General features: G+C 41.4%; 1 protein-coding gene across 2 annotated transcripts; it reads left to right on the top strand.

The window, feature by feature from the left end:
- The first annotated feature begins 3,788 nt into the window (after window positions 1-3,788).
- On the top strand, window positions 3,789-27,229 carry Rad51c (RAD51 paralog C). Of its 2 annotated transcripts, XM_057775209.1 has the most exons (9): window positions 3,789-3,915; window positions 5,139-5,397; window positions 6,554-6,720; window positions 9,867-10,000; window positions 13,381-13,512; window positions 17,507-17,573; window positions 19,679-19,739; window positions 24,840-24,900; window positions 26,367-27,229. In XM_057775209.1, exons 1-9 carry the CDS (start codon window positions 3,798-3,800, stop codon window positions 26,466-26,468), a joined length of 1,101 nt encoding a protein of 366 aa, XP_057631192.1. In that variant the 5' UTR covers window positions 3,789-3,797; the 3' UTR covers window positions 26,469-27,229. The 2 variants fall into 2 exon arrangements, with proteins under 2 accessions (XP_057631192.1, XP_057631193.1); XM_057775210.1 differs by lacking the exon at window positions 19,679-19,739 and having other exon boundaries at window positions 26,367-26,492.
- Window positions 27,230-27,590: the final 361 nt, after the last annotated feature.

Below are 27,590 nucleotides of genomic sequence, written 5' to 3'. Positions count from 1 at the left end.
TTCTTGAGCATCTTTGTGGGAGGTTTCTGAGAAGCGGCAGGGTTCAGAGAGGGATGGGGGAGGGGGCTTGGAGTGGAGCTTCCACCAGAACATTCCAGACTCGGGTATATGGATGCCAGGAGCTGGGTGAATCTTCCGACAGAATATCCAGCACTGATGATGATGATAATAATAATAATAAAGGCAAACCTAAAGGTTGAGGAGATGGTTTAGTGGATAAAAAAAAAAGTGTTTGCAGTCTTTGAAGGCCTAAGCTGGATTTCTGGGACCCACAAGCTGGAAGGACAGACTACTGTAAATTGTCTCTCCAGCACACATGATCACCCCGCCCTGAGCACACGCACGTAGAAATCAATGTAATGAAATGGGAAATTCTGACAGATGCCACAGTGTGGACTACTCCTGAGAAGCTCGTTTAAGTGAAAGAGGACAGTCACAGAAGAACAATCACAATGCCATTCCATCTGCACGAAGTATCTATTCACAAAAATCAGACTTGAAACTGAAAGCAGAACAGTGACTGACAGGGACCGAGAGGTGCGGGACTGAAAATTTTAGGGGAGAATAATGAAAATCACACACACACACAGGGTGGGTTTTTGTGTTGTCTTGTTTTGCTGTGTGTGTGTATGTGTGTGAATGTGTTGGTTGTTTTTCAGTGCTGGGGACTGAACTGATGCTCAATTCAAGGCAGTACTGAGACAGGTCCCCAGCCCTCTTTCTACTTTTTGCCATTAGGTCTCAGCTGCACAAGCTGGGCTTGAGCTCACTCTGCCTACCAGGGTGAGCCCTGATCTTTTCTCATCCTGTCTCAACCTCTTGAGTAGCTGGGACTACAGGTCTGTACCACTCTGTCTCGTGAAAATTAGACGGCAGATTTAATAGCACGTACTCGCCCACTTTTACACCATTTCCTCCCTCCCCCCTTTTTTTTGGTTTTTCTTTTTTTTTTTTTAAATATTTATTTATTTATTATGTATACAATAATCTGTCTCCATGTATGTCTGCAGGCCAGAAGAGGGCACCAGACCTCATTACAGATGGTTGTGAGCCACCATGTGGTTGCCGGGAATTGAACTCAGGACCTTTGGAAGAGCAGGCAATGCTCTTAACCACTGAGCCATCTCTCCAGCCCTTTTTTTTGGTTTTTCGAGACAGGGTTTCTCTGTGGTTTTGGAGCCTGTCCTGGAACTAGCTCTTGTAGACCAGGCTGGTCTCGAACTCACAGAGATCCACCTGCCTCTGCCTCTCGAGTGCTGGGATTAAAGGTGTGCGCCACCATCACCAGGCTCCTCCCCTCTTTTTAAGTTCACTATCTTTTCACCCAAGAACCCAGATGCTCTTATAAACATAAAGCATGAATTCCCCCTGTGAAAACATTTAATAAATACTGCTCAAATGTAAATCCTATATAAGCTTAAGCAAGATACTTACACAAACCAGATGTTTGTCCAGCCCACCAAGCTTTCCTTGAATCATCAAATGGGATGAATACAAATATTTTCCCCCTCCCGAGAGGGGGGCACAAAATTTGGAGAGTGTTCAGGATAATAAAAAAGGTTCTAGGCTTAAATTTTAGTTTCAAGAAAACCGTGCTGAGTTTTAAGCATCCTCGAAACATCTATGCCTATTTAAAATGTGTGAGATTCACTCCACTGCTCAACATGTTGCTTCCTCCCATAGTATTTAAAAGACTAACTTGCCCTATTTAGGGAGTTCCTTAAAGCTCTGAATAAAAATCCAGGCTAAGAACTATTGCCAAGAGAGAGAGGTGAGAGTTCAGCAGGTAAAAGAAAGGCCTTGCCGGGAGGTGGCGGCGGCGGCGGCGGCCTTTAATGCCAGCACTCCGGAGGCAGAGGCAGGCGAGTCTCTGGGAGTTTGAGGCCAGCATTGTCTACAAGAGCTAGTGCCAGGACGGGCAGTGGTGGCGCACGCCTTTAATCCCAGCACTCGGGAGGCAGAGGCAGGCGAATCTCTGTGAGTTCGAGACCAGCCTGGTCTACAAGAGCTAGTTCCAGGACAGGCTCCAAAGCTACAGAGAAACCCTGTCTCGAAAAACCACACACACACACACACACACACACACACAAAAAAAAAAAAAGGAAAGGAAATAGGAAAAGGAAAGGCCTTGCTGCCAGGACCCACAGGATGGAAGCTGAGAAACAACTCCTTTGACCTTCACACTAGCACCGTGGCCTGTGTGCCTACACACATACACAAAAGAAGTGTAGTAATAAAGAATTGTTGCTGCCTGGCGGTGGTGGCGCCCGCCTTTGATCCCAGCGTTTGGGAAACCGAGGCAGGCGGCTCTCTGTAGATTCGAGGCCAGGGTGGTCTACAAAGCTATGGGTAGCTATGGCTGTTACAGAAAAACCCTGTCTCAAGAAACCGGAAAAAAAAGAGTTGTTGCCGATAGGAAGGATACAAAAGGGGAGGGTTCTCTATGCCTGTATCCTACAATTTAGGAGGTTTATTTTACTGAATTTTGTTTTCCAAGACCGGGTTTCTCTGTGTAGCCCTGGCTGTCCTGGAACTCGCTCTGTAGACCAGGGTGACCTGGACCTCAGAGATCCACCTGCCTCTGCCTTCCAAGTGAAAGGCGTGCGCCACCACCGCCCGGCCTAGGAGGTTTATTTTAACGTAGGGTAGAGACACTTCATCACACCCCCTCTATACCTCCTAGGCAAAGGACCTCATAAGTCACCTTCCAAACTACCAAACTCCCCAAAAGCTCTCTTTTGGAAGCGGTCACTTTCGCTGATACTTAAGGAGTCCAGTCCCTCCCTCTCAGGACACCAGAGACCCAGGCTAGACTACGAGACAAGCTTATATTTCTTACTTTTCCAGCTACTTCTTCATACGCTAGGCAGCACAGCGGACATTAAAGCTCTCAGAAACGGCCACGCTTCTGAGACAACGCCCAGGTCCTCACCCACCGGAAGGTGTGCGTGGGCACGCGGGTGCGTGGGCGCGCACTAGAGCGTCAACGGCTCCCCGCTGACAGCCCCCCAGGGGGGCTGTCCCACAATCCCTCGCGAGTGGCCAGCTAGGAAGAAGAGCCAAGGGACCTCCATGGCTGTGGTGCGGGCATACAAGAAGCTTTCGGCAACAGTGCTACAAGAGCGAGTTCCGGGACAGACTCCAAAGCTACAGAGAAACCCTTTCTTGAAAAACCAAACCAAAACAAAAAAGTGCTCTGAATTTTTCACAGCAAGAAATTGGCAACTGACCAGTATTCAACTACTGCTGCTTTTTTTTTTTTTTTTTTTTTTTTGGTTTTTCGAGACAGGGTTTCTCTGTGGCTTTGGAGCCTGTCCTGGAACTAGCTCTTGTAGACCAGGCTGGCCTCGAACTCACAGAGATCTGCCTGCCTCTGCCTCCCGAGTGCTGGGATTAAAGGCGTGCGCCACCACCGCCCCGCTGGGAGATGATTTCTATTAGAGACTCAGACCCATGAAACAGGCCAGGGCGAGGAGGGGAAACACGGCATGGTGATCCGGGGACCACTGGGCCTGATCACCATCCTCACGTCTCCAGCTCCCTTTTTTTCTGTCAAGCTATATCCTTGGTAAGGGGACCCCACAGAGTGCTTCAGACGAGTCCCAGAGGAAAACACAAGAATACTTGGGGGATGTCCCCTACAGCAGGGCCTCGTGAGGCTAGGCCGCGCGAGCCCCGCCCCTTCCGCCGTGCGCGTGACGTCACACGGCATGGGCCGGGCGGGCGGGGTTTGGTAACGAGGGCTTCGCGCGCTTCTCGCTCTACGTCACCGTGTGCGTAGGCTCTGCGCTTTCAAAATGCAGCGGGAATTAGTGAGTTTCCCGCTGTCTCCCGCGGTGCGCGTGAAGCTGGTGGCTGCAGGGTTTCAGACTGCCGAGGACATCCTGGAGGTGAAACCCTCTGAGCTCAGCAAAGGTAACGACTCCCGGCCGCTAGCTGATGCACCGCGGCCGCCTGGCGCCGCCTCCGTCTTCCTTCTCCCGCCACCGCGTTGACGACGTAAAAACGACTCTTTGCTTGTGGTTGGAACTATGTGGAAAAACATTGACTAATTGTTTTCTGTGTCCGCGCCTCCTGGATGCTTTGAGGACTGCCTCACGCTCAAAGGAAGTCTCTTGAACCAGAGTGTCTAATCTATAGATGAAAAAAACCAATTTTTATTTTTTTATTTTTTTTTTAAAAAAACAATATTTCATCTTGAGGTTTCATGATAACTGAGTTGGGTAATAATGGCTCTAGAATTGGAAAACAGACAAGCCATGTAATTCTGGGGGTGGGGGGAAATGGAACTTGAATTTGAGAGTTGAAGGATTAGAGTAGGAATAGAGCCGCTTCGGTGAGAAAGGAATAGGAGAAAGCCCTAGAAAGACGACGGACGACCTTTATGATTCACGGAATACCCCAAACAGTTTTTTCAGAGCTCTTCAGATTACATTTAAGTGTGTACATTAAGTGTGCATCCTTAATGCACACAAGAGTAAAGCTGCTGTCATCCACTGTGCCCAGCTCTTTGCTGTTCACCAAAGAGGACAGAATGTAATGTTTTGTTTTGTTTAAGTGTTTGGTAATGCTTTGCAGTTAGCTTTGCAAATGCTAGTTAAGCGCTCTACTTAAAATTAGAGCCACACCCCTAGTCTAATTTTTTTTTTTTTTTTTTTTTTTTTTTTTTTTTTGGTTTTTTCGAGACAGGGTTTCTCTGTAGCTTTGGAGCCTGTCCTGGAACTCCCTTTGTAGACCAGGCTGGTCTCGAACTCACAGAGATCCGCCTGCCTCTGCCTCCCGAGTGCTGGGATTAAAGGCGTGCGCCACCACCGCCCGGCCCCTAGTCTAATTTTTAAGTTTTAGTAGCAGTAATGTTGCTAACAGGGCAGTAACTGAGAGGTGGAGCACTAACTAGCTGCTCGTGCCTAAGACTCTGGGTTTGATCAGCGATTAAATAAACCTTGAAGTTAGTGTGATAATTCATCACCGAGGTAGACTTTTGTTTGGTTGTTTTTGAGACAAGGCTCTCTGTGTAGTCCTGGCTATCCTGGAACTTGCTAGTGCTGAGATTAGAGGTGTGAGCCACCACATTCAGCTCTGTGTTAGACTTTTAAATCTCTAATATCAGTCCCCCCCTCCCCCGATTTTATTTTCAGAAGTTGGGATATCCAAAGAGGAAGCTTTAGAAACTCTACAGATCGTAAGAAGAGAATGTCTCGCAGATAAACCAAGATGTGCTGGTACTTCCGTGACAGTCAAGAAGTGCACAGCCCTAGAACTTCTTGAACAGGAACACACCCAGGGCTTCATAATCACCTTCTGTTCAGCCCTAGATAACATTCTCGGGGGTGGAATACCCCTAACGAAAACGACAGAAGTTTGTGGTGTACCAGGTGTTGGGAAAACACAATTATGGTAAAATAAGAACGTTCTCTTCTTAAGTATGGACTTAGTGTTTTATGTAACTAATAGAGTATTGTGCTGTGAGTTTGTAGTCAGAATACCAAAAAGTGTGTGTTACTACTTCATGCAACAAACCATCAGCTTACCGTTCATATTATCTCAGGCACCATCTTAGTGAAGGGATAGAGCAGCTTTTATGTCAGAAATGTTTCTTTTATAATACAATATGGTCACTAGAGTAAGCAGATTCTCTCCTGATAGTTGGCTTCTGAGATATATTTGTCAAATGTTTTAAAGTTGATTTGTATATGATAAAGAATCCTGAACCAGGCTTGGTAACATACTCCTATAATCTCATCACTCAGGATACTGAAACAGGATTGCTATGAGTTGGAAGACAGTCTGGACTATATAACAATTGTTAGACCAGCCGGGGATATATAGTAAGACCTGGTGTCAACAGAAAAAAATATGTCGAGCTGGAGAGATGGTTCGGTGGTTAAGAGCATTGACTGCTCTTCCAGAGGTCCTGAGTTCAATTCCCAGGAACCACATGGTGGCTCACAAACATGCAGACAGAACACTATATATATATATAAAACAAATCTTTTTTTTTTTGTTGATTTGTTTTTCAAGACAGGGTTTATCTATGTAGCCTTGGCTGTCCTGGACTAGGCTGGCCTCAAACTTACAGAGATCTGCCTGTCTCTGCCTCCCAAGTGCTGGAACTAAAGGCATACACCACCACCACCTGGCTCAAATAAATCTTTAAAAAAAGTATGTCTACCTGGGTGTAGTGACACACTCCTGTAAATATAACAGTAAGGCTGAAGATTGAGATAGAAGGATTGAGAGTTGAAGGCTCAGCCTGGGCTACATTTCCAGACCCTAACTCAGAAAAAGAGAGAAAATATAAACCAATTCCTAGAAACCTAAAAACCACAAAGAGTTACTTAATCGTAATTTTGTGTAATATCTGCACTATAATCTAGGCATCTATGGATTCATATGTATTTGGAGCTATGGAGAGTTAGCCATCTCTGTTGCCTTGGGGTATTACATTTGTATTTAGAAAACTTGATGGTTTAGCTGATGATTAGACGCAGATTACAAAAGACATTTTGATAGTTATGATAATGATTCGGTCATTTGACTGATTTCTTGACAGTATGCAATTGGCAGTGGATGTGCAGATTCCAGAATGCTTTGGAGGAGTGGCTGGTGAGGCAGTATTTATTGACACAGAGGGAAGTTTTATGGTTGATAGAGTGGCAACCCTTGCAACTGCCTGCATTCAACACCTTCGCCTTATAGCAGGAGCACACACGGATGGAGGTGAGTTAGCACATAGTGCTCCTTCTGTACGAGAAAGACGGTTTGTATTTGTGCCATTTCAGTAAGAGGTTGTCCCAAACTTGAAGCTTCTGCCTAGTTAACAGTACTCTCCCTGAAGCCTAGCTGTCTGTGATCATTCTGCCTCAGTTTCCAGAATGCTGGAATGGCAGACCTGTGTCGTACCCAACTTAGCAGCCATTGCTTTTTTAAATTTAATTAATTTTTTTTTTTTTTTTATGGTTTTTCAAGTCAGGGTTTTTCTGTGTAACAGTCCTGGCTGTCCTGTAACTCACTTTATAGACCAGGTTGGCTTCCAACTCCCAGAGGTCTGCCTGCCAAACCTCCCAGGATTAAAGGTGCTCAGCACCACACCCAGCACAGCTCACGTCCTTCACCTCTGAGTCACCTATCCAGTACAACAGATTTACTTTTATAATTGAGAAGGTAAGCACCTTGGCCAGTGCGACGGCTCAGTAGGTAAAGGTGCTTGTCACCAAGCTTGATGATGTGAATTTGACCTCTAGAACTGCTATAACAGAAGAAGAGAACTGAAAATTGTCCCCTGAAATGCACAGATGCACTGTGGCATTTGCATATAAACATGCACACACAGTTCATTACAAACAAAAACATTCTATTTTCTTTGTTATATCTTTTCAGTAGAGATTCTGGAAAGGTAGAAGACAAAATAATTCTGTCTAAAATGTCTTAACCCCATCACAACCTGTACTTGAAAGTCCTGTATGGACAGAAGATGTGCTGCCGCACTGGGATGTGAAGGCTTTAATGATTGGTGCATGAGAAAATTAAAGGTTGTTGGTTTGTTTTGTTTTTTTACTAACTTAGTGTGTATTGGAAGAAGCCAGAGTTTACTAACCTGAAGTCTAGTTCTCAGGATATCCTTGTAGTGCTGTATGCCTGAGGATGATCTGGCGCTGAGCCTCCTGCCTCCTTTTCCCACCTGCTGGGACTGCAGCTGTGAGCTGCTGGGTGCAGATAATTTTTTTGTGATGTTTTGTTTTGTTTACTTTGTTTTGTTGTTTATCTTTGCAATGTTGGGGATCAAACCCAAGGCCTTGGAAATGTGAGTCAAGCACTCTATCACTGAACATCATTCCACCCCGTTCTCTGTGTGAATGAATCTCTGTACACACGCACTTGTGCATACACACGCGAGGGGTTGAACCAGGGCCCTGCTCAGAGCAGGCGAGCACCTCCCACTGCAGCCTCCTGTTGGTTTTGTTTTGTAATGTTAAAGCATAAGTCGTTTTTTATTTGGCTTTTTGAGACAAGATCTTACTCTGTAACCCAAATTGGCCTGGAACTATGTAGGTTAACTGGTTTGAAACTCCCAAGTTAAACAGTTTCTGACATTTGTTGAGCTGGAGAGATGACTCAGTGGTTAAAAGTACTACCTGCTCTTCCAGAGGTTCTGAGTTCACGTCCCAGCAACACATGGCAGCTCACAGCCAACTATAATGGAACGTGCCTTCTTTTGGTGTGCAGACACGTGTAGACAAAGCACTATATATATAAATAAATAAATCTTTTTAAAAAATCTCATTTTACTTAGTGTGTATGCTCATGTGTGGAGATCAGAGAGAATTTGAGTTGTTTCTCCTACTGTGTGGATCCTAGAGATTGAACTCAGGTTATCTTGTCAGCCATCACATACATCATAGGGACTGAAGAGAGTTCATTCATTAAAAGCTCTTGCTGCTCTTGCAGAGGATCTCGGTTTGGTTCCCAGCACCCTCACGGAGGCACACAACTCTTCATAGCTCCAGTTCTGGCCTCAGTGGGCTCAAGGCACACACAAGGTGCACTTACGTACAAGCAGAACACCTAATCACGTTAAAATCTTTTTAAAAAAATACATTTTAGAATGTGGTAATTAGTTTCTCATTTCAAAACCAAACTCGCTTTGTTTTATTTTATGTGTTTGGGTGTTTTTCTTGAATGTATGAATGCACTGTATGTGTACATTGCCTTTGGAGGCCAGAAGAGGGCATCAGATCTCCTCGGACTAGAATTACAGTCTGTTGTGAGCTGCCATGTAGGTTCTAGGACTCAAATCTGGTTGCTCTGGAAGAACAGCCAGTATTCTTAACTGCTGAGCCATCTTTCTAAGCACCCTCCCCGCTTTTTTAAAAATTTATTTATTTATTTTTTAAACATGGCTGTCCCAGTGCTTTCAGTGTAGACCACGGTGGCCATAAATTCTAAACCATACTGACTTTTTTAAACCATACCAAACCATACTGATGTTTTAAAATCCAGTGTTAAGATTTCATAGTGTTACTATTCAAAGATTAGAGTATTAAAGGGAAAATTACTCCATTGGGACATTTTTCTTTTAAAATCTTTTGTTTGTGCTTTTGTTTTTGTTTTGTTTTATTTTCAATATAGGGTTTCTCTGTGTAGCCCTGATTGTCCTTGAACTCAGTTTGTAAATCAGGCTGGCTTTGAACTCATAGATCTGCTTACCTCTGCCCACCAAGTGCTAGAATTAAAGGTGTGAGCCATACCCCATAGTCCCTGGATTTTCCTTTGAATTCTTAATTTGTATTCTTCAAAAACAAGAAAGAGAAACTTCAATCGTGACTTCTGTTCAGTGGAAATCAATAGCTGGAGACAAACAGTAAGAATTTTGTTTATTTGTGAATCTACGTATATTACACATACAATCAAAGACAATAAAGTAAGTTTGGTTTTAAAATAAGAAACTGTTGCATTTTAAAATGTATTTAAATAAAAAAATATTTTAATGTGATTAGGTATTTTGTCTGTATGTAAGCACGTCATGCCTGTACCTGATGTTCATGGAAACTAAAAGGTGACATCAGATCTCTTGGAACTGACGCTATGGATGGTTAGGGTTAGGGTAAGCTGCTATGAGGGTACTGGGAACCAAACCTGGGTCCTCTGCAAGAGCAGCAAGAACTCTTAAAGAAACAGTAGAAAACATTAAAAAATAATAAGATCAGCAGTCAACAAAGCACAGTTTACAGCGATTCTACGGTGGTTCTGTCATCTTTTAGATGTGATGTTGTTTTACAAGGGTACAAATAACATATCTGTGATTGTCAGACAATTAGGAAAAGAAAAACTAAACTGTTTTCAGATTGCTTTGTTGTTTGTTTCAGAACATCAGAAAGCCTTGGAGGATTTCACTCTTGAAAATATTCTTTCCCATATTTATTATTTCCGTTGTCATGATTACACTGAGCTGCTGGCACAAGTCTATCTCCTTCCAGATTTCCTTTCAGATCACTCAAAGGTATTGGTCATACTACTGAAATAAAATCTTTGAAAGTGTTGATAATACAAAAATAAAGTGTAGCATAAACTTGATGTCCCTGCCCTGCAACTTAATTATTTTACTCTACTTTTTTTGTATATATATATATATATATATATATATATATATATATATACTATATACATAGCAAAATATATATTCTTATGTATAGGTTATTTTTTTTGGCCTTGTTTTTTTTTTTTTTTTTTTGTTTTGTTTTTGGGTTTTTGAGACAAGGTTTCTCTGTGTAGCTTTGGAGCCTGTCCTGGAACTTGCTCTGTAGACCAGGCTGACTTTGAACTCACAGAGATCGACCTATTCTGCCTCCCCAGTGCTATGATTAAACATGTGTGCTACCACCACCTAGCTTATAGTTTTTTTTTTTTTGTTTTTTTTTTATTTATTTATTATGTATACAATATTCTGTCTGTGTGTATGTCTGCAGGCCAGAAGAGGGCACCAGACCCTATTACAGATGGTTGTGAGCCACCATGTGGTTGCCGGGAATTGAACTCAGGAACTTTGGAAGAGCAGGCAATGCTCTTAACCACTGAGCCATCTCTCTCCAGCCCCTAGCTTATAGGTTTTATTTTGTTTTTTTAGACAAGGTTTTTCTGTGTAGCCTTGGCTGTCCTGGAACTCACATTGTAGACCAGTCTGGCTTTGAGATTTACCTGCCTCCACCTCTAGAGTGCTGAGATTAAAGGTGTGGGCCACACTGCTCAGCTAGCTGACTTTGAATTCTCAATCATTCTGTCTTCACTCAAGTGCCAGGATACAGGCTTTTGTTACCATATTCAGCGTGCTTTATTTTTATTATTATTTAATTATTTTTTTTTCTGAAACAAGGTTTCTTTGTGTAGCCCTGGCTGTCCTAGAACTTGTACTGTAGACCAGGCTAGCTTCAAACTCAAGAGTTCCATCTGCCTCCACCTTCTGAGTGCTGTGATTAAAGGTGTGTGCCACCATGCCTGGCATTTGTTCTACTATTTTTTTTTTTATTTCAATTGGTTTACCTCTCCTTAGTCATTCTCTCTGTTTCTTTGTTTTTGTTACGGCTCAAAGTTAAAGTCTGATCCGTGTGAGGCAAGTGTTCTACAGATTCTCAGCTACTATTAGACTGTTTTGGTCACTATAGCTTGTAGTACATTCTGAAATTAGGAAACAAGATCCTCTTTGTTCTTTTAAAGATTTCTGTGGCTGTGTGGGGAGTCTTTTTTTTTTTTTTTTTTTTTTTGGTTTTTTGAGACAGGGTTTCTCTGTGGTTTTGGAGCCTGTCTTGGAGCTAGCTCTTGTGATGGAGGAAGGTCTTTTGTCAATAAACAAACTGCCTTGGCCCATTTGATAGGCCATCCCTTAGGTGGGTGGAGTAGACAGAATAGAATGCTGGAAGGAAGAGGAAGTGAGCTCAGATGCAGGGCAGCTCCTCTCAGAGGCAGATGCGATGCAGCCAGCCGCCAGGTCAGACATGCTGAATCTTTCCCGGTAAGACTGGTGCTACACAGATTATTCGAGATGGGTTGATCGGGATATGAGAATTAGCCAGTAAGGGCTAGAGCTAAAGGGCCAAGCAGTGTTTAAAAGAATACAGTTTCCGTGTAATTATTTCAGGTATAAAGCTAGCCGTGCAGGAGCCGGGCAGGACGAAAAGCAGGCCCGCAGCTCCCTACTACACTCTTGGAGACCAGGCTGGTCCCGAACTCACAGAGATCCGCCTGCCTCTGCCTCCCAAGTGCTGGGATTAAAGGCGTGCGCCACCACCGCCCAGCTTCTGTGTGGGGAGTCTTACAGTGAGTTTCAAGATTTCTGTGGCTATGTGGGGTGTCTTACAGTGAGTTTTCTGTTGCTGTGACAACACACAGACATTTTGGTTGCAAAGGGTTAAGAGTCCATCATAGCAGGGAATCATAGCATCAGAGATGGCACAGCTGAGAGCTTACATATTTAACCGCAATCCAGAAGCAGAGAGAACAAACTGGAAATGGTACATGGCTTTGAAACCTCAAAACTTGTCCCCAGTGATGTACTTCCTCTAGCAAGGCTATACTTCCTAAGCCTTGCCAAAAAGCGCTACCAACTGGGAACCAAGTATTCAGATACTAGACTCTCGGAGATATTCATTAATTTTTTATTAATGTATATATGGGCATTTTGCTTGCATTTATGTCTGTGTACCATGTATGTGCAATGTCCACACAGGCCTGAAACAGGGCACTGGTTTCCTGGAACTGGAGTTAAAGAAGATTGTGAATTGCCATGTGGGTACTATGAATTGAACTTGGGTCCTCTGGAAGAGCAGCCAGTGCTCTTAACTGCTGAGCCATCTCCAGCAACAGAAATGAAGCTCGAACGTTGCATGTGCATGTAATGCTAGTATTCAGGTGATGATTAATGTAGAATCATTGGGTGATACTTTGCAGAAGAAAGAAAGCCTTTGAGGGCCATAGAGATGGTTAAGAACACTGACTGCTCTTCAGAGTTGGAATGCCAACACCCACATAGTGGCTCACAACCATCTGTAAATTTGGTTCTAAGGGATCCCTTGCCCTCTGCTGGCCTTCACAGGTACTAGGCACAAACATGGTGCACAGGCATAAATGGAGGCAAAACCAATACGCATAGAATAATAAAATGAATTTTAAGAGGAAACCTTTGAAGAATTAGAAATAAAACCCTAGGGTGAAGTATATAACTCAGTAGTAGAGTGCTTACCATCTGTGGGCCACAGGTTTAATTCCTCGCATTATAAAAAAACTATTTTTATTTAATTTGAGTTAGAGTTTCATTGTATAGCCCAGCCTGGCCTGAAACTCACGATCCTCCTTCCTTCACCTTCTGCATGCTGAAATTATAGATATATACCACCATGCCTTTATTTTTAATTATGCAAGTGACTGGAGGCCAGAGGAGGGCATTGGATCCCCTAGACAGATACCTGGAGTTATAGGAAGTTGTGAACTGCCTGACATGGGTACTAGGAACTGAACCTGCATCTTCTTTAAGAGCAGTGTACACTCAGTTGCTGAGCCATCTCTCCAACTGCATCAAAAATGTCCAGCTAGCAAGCTAGATGGCTTTCTTTTTTTTTTTTTCTTTTTTGATGGGGAGTTGTTTTTCCCTCAAACAAGCTTTCTCTGTAATAGCCCTGGCTGACCTGGAACTTGCTTTGTAGACTAGGTTGGCCTCAAAAAGAGATCCACCTGTCTTTGATTCTCGAATGCTGGGATTAAAGGCCTGTGCCACCCCACCCAACTTGATTTCTTTCTTTTTTAAGTCCTCAGTTTTAAGGTTTATTTCTGTAATGGGATATGTTCATTGTAATTGTAACTCCAAACCTAATTTCATTCTCCTGTGTTTAGGTGAAGTTAATGATAATCGATGGCATTGCTTTTCCTTTCCGTCATGACTTTGATGATCTGTCCCTTCGTACACGGTTACTGAATGGCCTAGCCCAACAAATGATCAGCCTCGCAAACAATCACAGATTAGCTGTAAGTATTATTAGTCAGAAGACTTTTATAGCTAAGACTGTATGAAATATTAATGTCTGGCTGAGCAGTGGTGGTGATGCACACCTTTAATCCCAATACTCGGGAGGCAGAGACAGGTGGGTCACTGAGTTCGAGGTTAACCTGGTCTACAGAGTGAGTTCCAGGACAGCCGAGGCTGCACAGAGAAACCCTGCCTTGAAAAACAAAACAAAAAAATTTAATGTTTAAATTTATACATATTTTGCATGAGTAGATTAGACCCAGAACCTCATGCATGGTAGGCAAATACATGTGAACCAAAGAGTGCAGGGTTACCTGTTTGCCATTAATTTTCACTCTGCAACCACATCCTCCCATTGACAAAAATGCACTTGTCAGAAGAGAGACAGGAGATAAAAATGCTGAGTTACCCTGTTTTTTTTTTTTTAACCTTTTAAGGGAAATTATTAGCACATACCTGTGATACACCAAATATAAATAAAAAACTTCCTCTGTAAAATTTAAACCATACACTTTTTCTTTGTATTTCCAAATCTTAGTCTTTTTAAAAAATTTTTTTGGATTTATTATATATACAGTGTTATACCTGCAGGCCAGAAGAGGGCACCAGATCTCATTACAGATGATTGTGAGCCACCAGGTGTTTTCTGGGAATTGAACTCAGGACCTCTGGAAGAGCAGTCAGTGTTCTTAACCTCTGAACCATCTCCAACCCTTCTGTTTTTTTGTTTGTTTGTTTTAAATGTTTTTTGAGATAGGGTAGCTTTGGAGCCTGTCCTGGAACTCTGTAAACCAGACTGGCCTCAAATTTACAGACATCTGCTTGCCTCTGCCTCCCAGTGCTAGGATTAAAGCCAGTTCTCTCCACTATGTTTTCCAAGAGATCAAACCTAAGTTGTCAGACTGCATGGAAAGTGCCTTTACCCACTGAGTACCACTTTACCATCTTACCGTATCTTGCCATATCCTTTTTGCTAAAGCATAGTGCCCTTTGAATTATTTCTTACTGCTAATTGGAATTTAGCATCCTTAGTCCTGGTATTCTGAAGATCCCCCAGTAGAGGGCACTCAAGACAAATAGGCTGCAGAGTGTTACAGTTTCCTGGGTTTTGGTGGGTTTTTCTTGTTCTGTTATTTTGCTGCTGTTCTGCTGCTCCTCTAGCCCAAGACTTCAGACATACTACGCAAACATTCTGCCATTGAACTATATCCCCTGCCCTATTTTAATTTAGCCCTTTCTCTTTTATGTATGTAAATTTTGGTTTGTGTGCATACATAGAGGCCCATGTACAGTGTGCATTTGCCTGTGGAGCCCAGAGGCAGCACTATTATCCTTCTCAGTCACTCTCTGCCTTAATTAGGTTTTTTGTGTTTGTCTGGTTTTGGTTTTGTTTGTTTTTTGAGTCAGGGATTTTCTATTGTAACCCTGGCTGTCCTAGAACTCACTCTGTAGACCAGGCTGTCTTTGAACTCAGATCCATCTGCCTCTGCCTCTCAAGCACTGGGATTAAAAGTATTCACCACCACTGCCTGGTGTTTTTTCTTTTAAGTCTTTTATATGTTCATGGGTGCTGTACCTGCATGTATGTTTGTATACCTTGTCAGTGCTGTGTTCAAGGAGGCCAGAAGAGGGCATTGGCTCCTTGATCTACTAATACTGGAATTAAAGATGGTGGATAGTGGCTTGGTTTTTTTTTTTTTTTTTTTAGGGCAGGGTCTCATTTAGCTCAAATTGACTTTGAATTCACTATACATCTAAGGATGACACTAAATTCTTATCTTACCCTTTTTAAATTTTTTTGGAGACAAGGTCTTAACTATGTCTGTCTGTACTGAAACTCGTGTCCCCAGGCTGGTATCAAACAGATCTTTTTGCTCCTACCTCTACCTCTAAAGTGCTGGGATTAAATGAATGTACAGCTATGCCTTGCTGTCTTACCTTTATATTTCTGTGACAGAAGTGCCATGACCAAGGCAAATTTGGAATACCTTATTTATTTTTGTTTTTACATCCCTACCAAAGTTTCCCTTTCCTCCTCTCCTCCAGTGCCTCCCTGACCAAGGCAGTTTATAAAAATGTATAAAATATGCCAGGTGGTGGCGGCTCACGACTTTAATCCCAGCATTTGGGAGGCAGAGACAGGCAGATCTCTGTGAGTTCTAGGCCAGCCTGGTCTACAGAGCAAGTTCCAGGACAGTCACCAAAACTACAGTGAACGCCAGGTGGTGGTGGTGCACGCCTTTAATCCCAGCACCCGGGAGGCAGAGGCAGGCGGATCTCTGTGAGTTCTAGGCCAGCCTGGTCTACAAGAGCTAGTTCCAGGACAGGCTCCAAAGCTACAGAGAAACCCTGTCTCAATAAAAAAGCACCACTACAGTGAAACCCAATCTCGGAAAAACTAAAAAGAAAAAAAGCATTTAAAGGTATGGCATTATGGCTTGCTTCTCCTTAAGTGCTAGGACCAAAGGAATGTACCACCATATTTGGCTAAAATTTTTATGTTATTTTTTGAGATAGGTCTATCTATCCCTGGTTGCCATTGAACTCTCTATATAGACCAGACTGGCCTCAAACTCATAGAGATATATACCTGCCTTTGTCCCCAAGTGCTGGGATTAAAGGCATATGACTCTAGGCCCCAAGATTTGAATTTTAAAAGTGTAGGGTACTGGAGAGATGGCTCAGTGAATAAAGTATTTGCTTTGGTAGCGTGAAGACCTGAGTTCAATACCCCAGCACCCACATAAAAGCTGAACATGGCAGTACACTCCTGTAATCCCAACATTGTGAAGGGATTCAAAGAAGAATCCTAGATTCAATGAGAGACCCTGTCTTTAAAAAAAAAAAAAAAAATAGGCCTGGAGTTGCCTTTAATCTCAGCACTTGAGAGGCAGGGACTGGTGAATCTCTTGAGTTCGAGGCCAGCCTGGTGGTCTACAGAGTGAGTTCCAGAACAGCCAGTTAAAAAGAAAAACCCTGTCTTAAAAAATCAAAAATAAGTAAAAAAACAAGAATTCTTTGTTCCTTCAGATTTTTCTTATCATTTTTTCTGATAACGCATATTTGCAGATAAGTACAGAAAATTTTTATTTTTAAATTTTCAAACAAATGAGCAAATTTCCTTCATCTCTTCACCTTTATTTAGAAAAAAAATGTATTTTAAAGAGCTTTATTTAATTTGTGTGTATGAGTGTTTTGCCTGAATGTATGTCTGTGTACCACATGTGTGCCTGGTGCCGGAGGAGGCCGTAAGAGGGTTTCAGGTTTCTAGATTTGAAGTTATAGATCAGCTTCTCAACTTGTGGGTCATAACCCCCCCAAGACCATCAAAAACACAGATGTTTACATTATGATTCATAACAGTAGCAAAATTATAGGCATGAAATAGCAATGAAGCTGGGCAGTGGTGGCGCACACCTTTAATCCCAGCATTTGGGAGGTAGAGGCAGGCAGATTTCTGTGAGTTCAAGGCCAGCCTGGTCTACAGAGTGAGTTTCACAGAGGACTGTTACACAGAGAAATCCTGTCTGGGGAAAAAAAAGAGAAAGAAATAGCAACAAAAATAGTTTTATGGTTGGGGGGGTCACCACAACGTGAGAACTTTATTAAAGGGTAAAAGCATTAGGAATGTTGAGAACCACTGTTAAAAATTGTGAGCCACCATGTGAGTTCTGGAAATTGAATCTGGGTCCTGAATTTGAGTCATCTCTTTAGCCTCTAATATATTTTCTTTAACTTGTTATATTCAGAATATTATCTCATAGGACTGTTTACGTACTTTTTGTTTGTTTTTCGAGACAGGGTTTCTCTGTGTAGCCCTGGCTGCTCTGGAACTAGCTGTGTAGACCAGGCTGGAATTAAAGATTGTGGATAGTGACTATCGGCCGCAAACTCATAGAGATCCACCTGCCTCTGTCTCCCAAATGCTGGGACTAAAGGCATGCACCACCACTGTCCAGCATATCCTAACTTTCTTATGTTTTGCTCTTATAGGTTATTTTAACAAATCAGATGACAACAAAGATTGATAAAAGTCAAGCATTACTTGTTCCTGCATTAGGTGGGTAAATGAATTAGATAAAACATTTTCATTTTAATATTTTCCTACCTTGTCATTTGAATACTATAAGCTTTGAAAGCAGAGACTGCTTATCCACTGACTCATCTGCTCACTAAGTGCAGTGTCCTGAGATACCGACTAATCCTTTCATAATTTAACAAACATTTATTAAGAGTATCTGCTGTCTGGCAGCTGTGTTAGAAACCTGAGAAGTAAATATTCAAAATAGGATTCTAGACATTAAAGCCTCAGTCTTGCTGGGCAGTGGTAGCACACACCTTTAATTCCAGCACTCAGGAGGCAGAGGCAGACAGATCTCTGAGTTTGAGACCAGCCTAGTCTGCAGAGTTCCAGGACAGCCAGGGCTACATAGGGAGATCCTGTCTCAAAAAATAAGCAAACAAACTCCTCAGTCTTAGGAGCTAGAGAGGTGGCTTAGCCATTAAGAGCACTGACTGCTTAAAATAAAAAAGAAATTTAAAAAAAACCTAAGCCCCACGGTCTTAGGCAGGAAAGGAGTCTGTTTAAATACAAATCATACCAGTGCAAACAGGTATGACTATGTTTCTTTTTTTTTCTAAGATTTATTTATTATGAATACAGTGTTCTCCAAAAGAGGGCACCAGATCTCATTATAGATGGTTGTGAGCCACCATGTGGTTGCTGGGAACTGAACTCAGGACCTCTGGGAGCACAGTCTGTGCTCTTAACCACTGAGTCATCTCTCCAGTCCATGACTATATTTCTAATGTGATTTTATTAGAACACAATGTTTCAAGATCTATCTTGAAGTATTATTGAAACCCAGTAATACTCTGTGTGCCAAACATGGTGACACAGAACTGTAGCCCCAGCCCGCCATGAGGCTGGAGTAGGAAGAACTTTAGCCCAGAAATCCCGGGAAAGCCTGGACCGCATAATGAAACCCCCTTGGTGACTTGTCTTTACCCAGCACTCCAGAGGCAGCAGCAGACTGGGTTCTCTTAATTCAAGGCCATCCTGGTCTAACTATCAAATTCCAGGTCAGTCAGAACCATAATGAGACCCTGTTACTGGGTGTCAAAAATACATAGTAGGCCTTACAGAGTGGAAGGTGGATAATATACTGAAGCTATAATCTTTTCGTGGAGCAAATAGAGGACAGTGATTTGTATTGCTCTCCTGGAGAAGTAAAACTCTATCACTCTTAGATCTTCCTCATGTGCCACAGGTTTTGAAACCAAGAACATTCTTTGGTTTGCTTTGTTTGTACTTTGTTTTTTCAGAGAGGGTTTCTCTGTGTAGCCCTGTGTGTCCTGAAACTCACTCTTTAAACCAGGCTGGCCTCAAACTCAGAGATTCCCCTGCCTCTGCCTCCTAAGTGTTAGGATTAAAGGTATACACCACCACTGCCTGGTCAAAACCAAGAATATTATTTTTTTAACTAAATACTTTATTATTTTATATTTCTTTTCTTTTTTTAGTTTCTCAAGACAGGGTTTTTCTGTGTAACTGCTCTGGCTTTCCTGGAACTCGCTCTGGCCTTGAACTCAAAGAGATCCACCTGCCTCTTGAGAGCTGGGATTAAAGGCATCCTCTACCCCACCTGGTCCAAGAATTTTATTTTATTTTATTTCAATTTATTTATTTATTTATTTGATTTTCGAGACAGGGTTTCTCTGTAGTTTTTGGTGCCTGTCCTGGAACTAGCTCTTGTAGACCAGGCTGGCCTTGAACTCACAGAAATCCACCTGCCTCTGCTTCCTGAGTGCTGGGATTAAAGGCGTGCGCCACCACCGCCCGGCTCAAGAATATTTTTATTCTAAATCTGGTAATAGCCGGGCGGTGGTGGCGCACGCCTTTAATCCCAGCACTTGGGAGGCAGAGGCAGGCGGATCTCTGTGAGTTCGAGACCAGCCTGGTCTACAAGAGCTAGTTCCAGGACAGGCTCCAAAACCACAGAGAAACGCTGTCTCGAAAACCAAAAAATAAAAAAATAAAAAATAAAATAAAATAAATAAATAAATAAATAAATCTGGTAATATAAGATTGTATTTGGCCAGAGACCTTCTAAGCAACTTGAAAATTCTAAAGGTATTATATAGTTAATTTTTTTTTTTTTTTAGGGGAAAGCTGGGGGCACGCTGCTACGATAAGGCTTATTTTTCATTGGGAACAAAAGCAAAGGTCAGTATAGAAATAAGTTCATAATTCAGAATATTAGTCTAATTACACTGAGTACTTAATGGTTCCTAGCATTAGTCCCCAGCTTGAGATTTGCAGTGACCCATAAACCACTGCTTTTGTTGCCTTGTTTGACATCAGTTATAGAAAACATAGAAACACACTGTTAGTACTGCACATTCAGCTACATAGGGAATTCTTTGTGTATTTAAATGATGGGGTGAATGCACCTGGAACATGTAGGTGGCTAAGGAATTGCTGCCTTCTGATACTCTTTGAAATCTCTTATTAGCTATGAAGAAGGAGGTGGTACTCCGCGTTCCCAGAAGGGATTGAAAGAATAAAATCAGGACAAAAGGAAAACTTTTGAGGTTAGCGTTAGGACTAACACATGTGGAAAATAGGATGGTGTTTCTTAGTTGCTTAATATAGTTCTTGCATGAAATTGTGTCTGTCATTTTTCCCCTCTTATTACCCATGTATTTACCTGCCTTTCACAAGTATTGTTCTTTAAAATGAAATCATGGCAGCATGGAGCCTTTGTGTTTGTTTCTAAAGCTGCTGAGCAAGTGAATGAACCCGCTTTCCTTTTCTTTAAAGTAGGCCATTGAAAGCTATGAAGTCTTTTATTCTGAACTTCAAAAAATATCAGATTTATGCCAGCCTTTCTGCTTTGTGATTAATTGTATAACCTAGAGAACTTGGTATGGAAGTGCTCTAATAAAGAAGGAAACTGAGGCAGTATGTAGGGCAATATTGACCTTAGTCAGCGATACTATATTTTTATTTTATTTTTAGAAAGCTGCATTACATATCTTCTAGTTCTCTTTCAAATTCATATTGTGGTTAGGTATGTTGGCACATACCAGCACTCAGGAGACTGAGGAAAATAGTCTGAGTTCGAGGCTAACCTGGCCTGTGTAGTTCCAGGTCAGCCTAGTACTGCAAGAGTCCATAAAAAAGAATAGAAAAAGCCGTATCATAAAGCTCTGTTTCATGAACAAAATTTTTTGAGGGTGGAGAGGATATATATATTTGTCTATGTAGCCCTGGTTGTCATGGAGTTCACTGTATAGCCCAGGCTGGTCTTGAACTCACAGATATCTGCCTGCTTCTGCCTTCTGAGTTCTGAGATTAAAGGAGTGCACCACCACTCCCAGCTTAATTTAATTTTAAAAAAGGGATTTATTTATTTTATGTGATTTTTGCATGTCTGGTGCCCACAGAGGTCAGAAGAGGGCACTGGATCCCCTGGAATTGGAATTAGAGGTAGTTGTGAGCTGCCGTGTGGGTACTGGGAACTGAACCTGAGTTCTCTGCAGGAGCAGCGAGTGCTCTGCGCTCCTCAGCCACCTCTCCAGCCCTTACGTGGCTGTAAGGGAAAGGAAGGCACGGACTTTGTGCGGTAGCCTCTGGAGGTAGAGACTGCATGAGTCAGTTGGAAAAGACTGCACCAGTGCTATCACTAAAACCTAACTTGGTCAGGCATGAATTCTTTCCCTTTGTCCTGTAATAACTTTTCTAGAAGATAATTATAATACTGCATGCAAACCTCAGTGTATAGCTTTTATTCTTTTATTCCCTAGTAGAAGTGCTTTTCCTCTGAATTGTTGATTTCAAGTCTGTAGATATGACAGTGATGTGTATACTTTATGATAATCAGAATTCAGTCACTAAAAAAAATCAAGGTATTTTTGTTTATTGTTTGAAACTAAATTGTCTTTAAATTTTGTGAAATATTTGCATATAGGGAATATGGTGGTTTTGTTTGGTTTGGGTTTTGGGTACTAGAAATTGAACGAGGACTTTTGAGCATGCTCAATACAAGCTCTCCTACTATAGATGAGCTATAGGCCCATCCATAAGATTGCGTGAAGTCTTACATGCTTTTTATTTGTTGTTTGTTTGTTTTTGAGATAGACTGTCAAGTAGCCCAGGCTGGCCTGTAACTTACTAGATAGCATAGAATGGCCTTAATTCTTGAAACTTTTGCTTCTACCTCATAAATACTGAGTTTCCAGAAGAGTACCCCACTTTATTCCCCTGATATTAGGGAATTGGGGCCTGGGAAATGCTAAGCAAGCACTCTGCCATCAAGCCGTGTACTCTCATGCTTTTTAGAAATTTATTTTAAAAATATGAAAAAAAATTATAAATTGATAATTATAAAAATGAACACTTTAAATATGAACAGAAAAACGTAAAACCTTGAAAAATATTTATAACATGAATTGAGTGTAGATATTATCTCATGGGGTAATATGAGATAACATCTGATTTTATATTTTGCTTTTTGTTTTCTTAAGATAGGATCTTGCTGTGTAGCTCTGACAGGTCTGGAATTTGCTACGGTGATCCACCTGCCTCTGCCTCCCCAGTCCTGGGGTTAAAGGTGTGCCCCAACACTTCCTACCCAGTAACATCTGATTTTTAACCTTTGACAAATGACAGAATGGCATTCCAACAATTAAATGATTATGTCTGTGTCCTTACATTATGTGGGTTCCCCAATTTGCATATTCATGATGATATGAGGCCAAGATTGTTCAGAATTATACCACTCGTTGCCAAGAAGATCTGGTGGTAGAGTGGAGTAATACTTGACACCCCCACACAGCATTTCATATGTGTGCTCAGCTTTAGAGCACAAATTGTGCTTCTGCCTTGTTTCTTCCTGACCCACACTATGTAGTTCAGCCATATGTTAAGCTTCATCTCAGCTAGGGCTGTGAGCCAAGTGATTCTTTTTGGTTTAGTTTAAAAAGATCTCTTGAAAAAAGATCTTTTTGAGATGCTGACATGATGTACAAAGATTTTTTTTACCTAGAAATTTGAAGAGAATTTCCTAACTTAAAAGCTTAATCAATTCCCTTTTGACTTTAGGGTTGCTTTTTCCTTTCTATAGCCCAAGCTGGCCTGGAACTTTTAGCAATCCTCCTGCATCCTGCTTTAGTATTATAGGCACAATCCACCACATCTAGTGTTAATTTAATGATTTGTACTAAATGTATAAAGGCTTCTTAAAAATCTTACTCCTTGGGGCCGGAGAGATGGCTCAGAGGTTAAGAGCACTGATTGCTCTTCAGGAGGTCCTGAGTTCAATTCCCAGCAACCACATGGTGGCTCACAACCATCTGTAATGAAATCTGGTGCCCTCTGCTGGCCTGCAGGCATACATGCAGACGTACTGTACACATAATAAATAAAAATAAATCTTTAAAAAAAAAAAAAATCTTACTCCTTTTTTGACTTGGGCATGCAAGGTATAACGTACTTGAGAGAAAGGTTGGGAGTTCATGGCCAGTCTGAGGCACATAGGAATACTCAGTCTCAGAAAGCCCTTGGGCCATATTCCCTACACCAAGAGTGAGTGAGCAGTCGAGGTTATGGCTTCTTAATAATTTCCTCAAAAATTCAGATGTACTTGACACCTTTTAGCCCATACTGGAGATGTAAGATAACTTGTGTACTTTTTCTAAGATTATCTAATTTTCCTTTCTTCTTTCTTTCTTTCCTTTTTTTTTTTTTTCTCTAATTTTTTGAGATAGTGTTTCACTATATAGCCCTGACTATCCTGGCAACTCACTCTGTAGACCAGGTTGGCCTTGAACTCACAGAGATCAGTCTGCCTCTGCCTCCCAAGTGCTAGGATTAAAGGTGTGCGCCACCACCGCCACAACCACCCGCCTGGCTGCTTCTAGCATTTTTTGTTGTTGTTTTTAAAATTTTTTCCCTTTTTTTTTTTCTTTTTTTCTTTTGTCTTTTTGTTTGCGTTTCCAGACAGGGTTTCTCTGTGTAGTTCTGGATGTCCTGGAACTCCGAGATCCGCCTGCCTTTGCCTCCTGAGTGCTGGGCTTAAAGGCATGCACTGCCACTGTCCAGCAGTTTTTCTTTTTTGGCAGTGCTTTGAATTGAACCTAGAGCATCAGTCATGCTCATCAAACACTACTATATTTCTAGTGTCACTAACTAGCTTTTTTATATGTGTCACTTAAGATGTGTAGTCATATGACGTGTGTGGCCATATAATATAAAATGTGGTCATATAGCCGGGCGGTGGTGGCGCACGCCTTTAATCCCAGCACTTGGGAGGCAGAGGCAGGCGGATCTCTGTGAGTTCGAGACCAGCCTGGTCTACAAGAGCTAGTTTCAGGACAGGCTCCAAAACCACAGAGAAACCCTGTCTCGAAAAACCAAAAAAAAAAAAAAAAAAAAAAAAATGTGGTCATATAATATATAACTTAAAATGTGTTGTCATATAACTTAAGATGAGTTTTATATATATATATATAACTTATCTCATGTGTTATTAGTACCTTCCTCTTGTTATATATTTTTCACCACTTTTAATTTTTAGCATAAGTAGCATTGCATATCAAGGAATTTATTTATTTAAATCTGTCGTTAATTTTTTTATTTTTTTATTTTCGAGACAGGGTTTCTCCGTAGCTTTTTTTGGTTCCTGTCCTGGAACTAGCTCTTCTAGACCAGGCTGGCCTCGAACTCACAGAGATCCGCCTGCCTCTGCCTCCCAAGTGCTGGGATTAAAGGCGTGCGCTGTCATTAAATTTTTATGTATACAAACAACCTTATTGGATGTATTAGCTATTGCATGCTTACATGGAATTTTTTTTTTTTTAAAGAAGGATTTTGTTTGTTTTAAGACACAGACTGGCTTTGAACTTGTGGGCTCAAAAAAAATCCTACCTCTGCCTACTTGAAACTAAAGGCATCTGCAAGGTAACCTGTGAGGGAAGGTTTTCTGTTTTTTATTTTATTTTATTTTATTTATTTTATTTTATTTTATTTTTTTTTTTAAGTTTTTCGAGACAGGGTTTCTCTGTGGTTTTGGAGCCTGTCCTGGAACTAGCTCTTGTAGACCAGGCTGGTCTCGAACTCCCAGAGATCCACCTGCCTCTGCCTCCCAAGTGCTGGGATTAAAGGCATGCGCCACCACCACCCGGCGGTTTTCTGTTTTTTAATATTTCTTTACAATTATGTTCTCTAGAACACTTGATAAGACTCTGCACATTTAAATTATGAAATCAGCCATGCAACCTAATTATTAAAGTAATGTTTATATGTATTTTTTTCTTCAAACAGATTTGCAACATTGTACAAGTCGCCCAGCCAGAAGGAGTCCACAATTCCATTTCAGATCACGGTTAGTATTATTTAATTAGAGTGGGATTTTGGTGTTGGTGGGCAGTAAATATCTGAAGGGGTCATATACAAATGGTTTCTGTTACTCTTATAAGCAGCAAGCATGTTTGAAGACAGTTTTGGTGGGAGAACAAGACCAAAACAGTACTAACAGAATACTGTAGTTACAGTTGGGCGATGGTGGCACACGCCTTAATCCCAGCACTTGGGAGGCAGAGGCAGGCGGATCTCTGTGAGTTCCAGCCTGGTCTACAAGAGCTAGTTCCAGGACAGCTAGGGCTACACAGAGAAATCCTGCCTCAAAAAAGAAAAAAATAAAAGGAAAAAAATTATCTTTGAGAACAGAGGAAATATTTATGTTTCATGGAATCTGTAAAATCTCCTACAGATTTTTATGTTAAAAGTTTTCAGAAAGGAAAAAGTACAACTGGACATGACAGCCTACACTTAGGAGACTGAGGTAGAAGGGGATCAGTAGTTCAAGACCAGCCTAATTAGTATGTGACCCTGTTTCAGAAATATCAGCAACAACAAGAAAGGATAATGCTGGTATTAGTATTTAGTCTGTATAGCTGTCACCCTTATGCCAATCTCCTGAGCACTTACATCACTAGACACCAGGCCCTCAAACTCACTACAAAGCTAATCATGACCTTGAGCTTCATTATTCAATATATTTTTAAAATTTATATACCATTTGTATACCATTTGTGTGCTTGGTGTCCAAGGAGGGTGAGCCTCCACCTGGGTCTTTCTCAAGAACAAGTGCCCTTAATTACTGAGCCAATTCTCTCCAACCCTTGTTTATTTTTTTTGTTTGTTTGTTTTTTTTTTTTTTTTTGAGACAGGGTCTCTTTACATAGCCTTCGCTGTCCTAGAACTTATTCTATAGAACAGGCTGGCTTCACACTCAGAAATTTGCCTACCTCTGCCTCCCGAGTGCTAGAATTAAACATGTGAGCCACCACACTAAGCAGCCATCTTATAAGGATAAAGAGAAAAATGGAAAGCAATTCTGAAAATGAATTCTTCACTTAGTTTTTACACTACCCCTACATTCACTAACCTGCCATTGTTTTGTCTTTTTGAGAAGAGGTCTTGTTATATATATATAGTCCAGGCTGACTTTGAACTTTTCATCCTCCTGCCTCAGCTTCCTGAGGGCTTACTATTACAGATGCATACCACATGCCAGACAGAATATTTTATTGTAAAGATGATTTGTAAAGCAGATAAATAGCAGATCAGACTACTTTCCATTTCTCCCGGCAGGTACCATAAGGCTTATTAGGATTCTTTTTAGAGAACTTTTTGTTGTTAACTTGGGCAAAAGGGTGTTGGGCCTCATCACTGAACTATTAGAGTCTTAGAGAACATCCTTACCCAGTGTTATTTAAAAACTATTTGGAAAATTAATTTTTACTTTAAATGTTCATTAAGTGTATTTGTGTATTCTTCATCTTGCAGCCTCAGGGATTTCGAGATGCTGCCATCACTGCTTCTTCGTCACAGGCAGGAGCGTCTTTGAATTTCCGGAAACGGTCACGAGAACGAGAGGAAGAGTGCTGACCCAAAACTAATCTCAGTATACAGTTAGACTCGCCATGTGATATTCATTGTAGTACATATAAGTTTTTGATACTCTTTAAATTTAAACACCTATTCTTTAAAGTATAGACACATTCACTCATGCCATGAGTGAATCAGAATTATTTGATATGAATGGGAAATAGTTACAGACTCTTCTGGGAAAAATTTTTTTTCTGTATGCATATGCCATGGTGTACTTGTAGTAAGAGGACAACTTGGGGAGTCAATTTTCTACTTCCGCTTTCTTTTTTAATTTATTTTTATTTGTATAGGTGTTTCGTGTGTGTGTGTGTGTGTGTGTGTGTGTGTGTGTTCGTTCACTGTGTGTGTGCTGGTGCCTACAAAAGCCAGAATAGGTTGATAGATCCCCTGGAATTGAAGTTAAATGATACTGAGTCACCATGAAGGTGCTGGGAACCAGACCCCAGCCTTCTGCAAGAGCCAAAAATGTTCCCTAAATCTGAGCAGTGGTGGTGCACGCCTTTAATCCCAGCACTTGGGAGGCAGAGGCCAGTGGATCTCTGCGTGTGAGGCCAACCTGGGTTACAGAGTGAATTCCAGTACAGCCAGGGCTATATAAAGAAACCCTGTCACTGAGGGAGAATCCAGTCTTTTTTTTCTCTACTTACTGTCTCCATTTGGTTTGGACAAACAAGTCTACCTGGCAGATGGTGGTTGCATTTGGATTTCATCTTAGAGTTAGATTGTATGATAAATTAAAAAGATACAGATTTTTTTTTTATTTCATGTCATCAATATGATTACCCTTTCTGGTAATTGATGTACATACATGAATATTGATAGTATGACTTCATCTATCAAAATATAAAGTTAAAATATAAAGTAGCCATCAAAGATTAATGTGGCTAAAAGTTTGCTTCCAGGGAGGTATTATTGGAAGGTAGTAGAAACTAAGAAGTAGGGCCTTATGGGAAATATTTAGATCATTTTGAGGGTGTACTTCAGAGAGGATTGTGGGACTCCAGGTCTGTTTTTTCTCTTGCTTCCTGGTCTTGAGGTGAACAGTTTGGTCTTATGATGTGTACATCAGCTATTGCCTTCTGGCAAACCGACCAGAGACCTGGAAGCACTGAGTTTGTC

The sequence above is a fragment of the Chionomys nivalis genome, chromosome 7 (genome assembly GCF_950005125.1).
Source record: "Chionomys nivalis chromosome 7, mChiNiv1.1, whole genome shotgun sequence".
NCBI classification, from domain to species: Eukaryota; Metazoa; Chordata; class Mammalia; order Rodentia; family Cricetidae; genus Chionomys; species Chionomys nivalis.
This window is presented reverse-complemented; position numbering and strand designations above follow the sequence as displayed.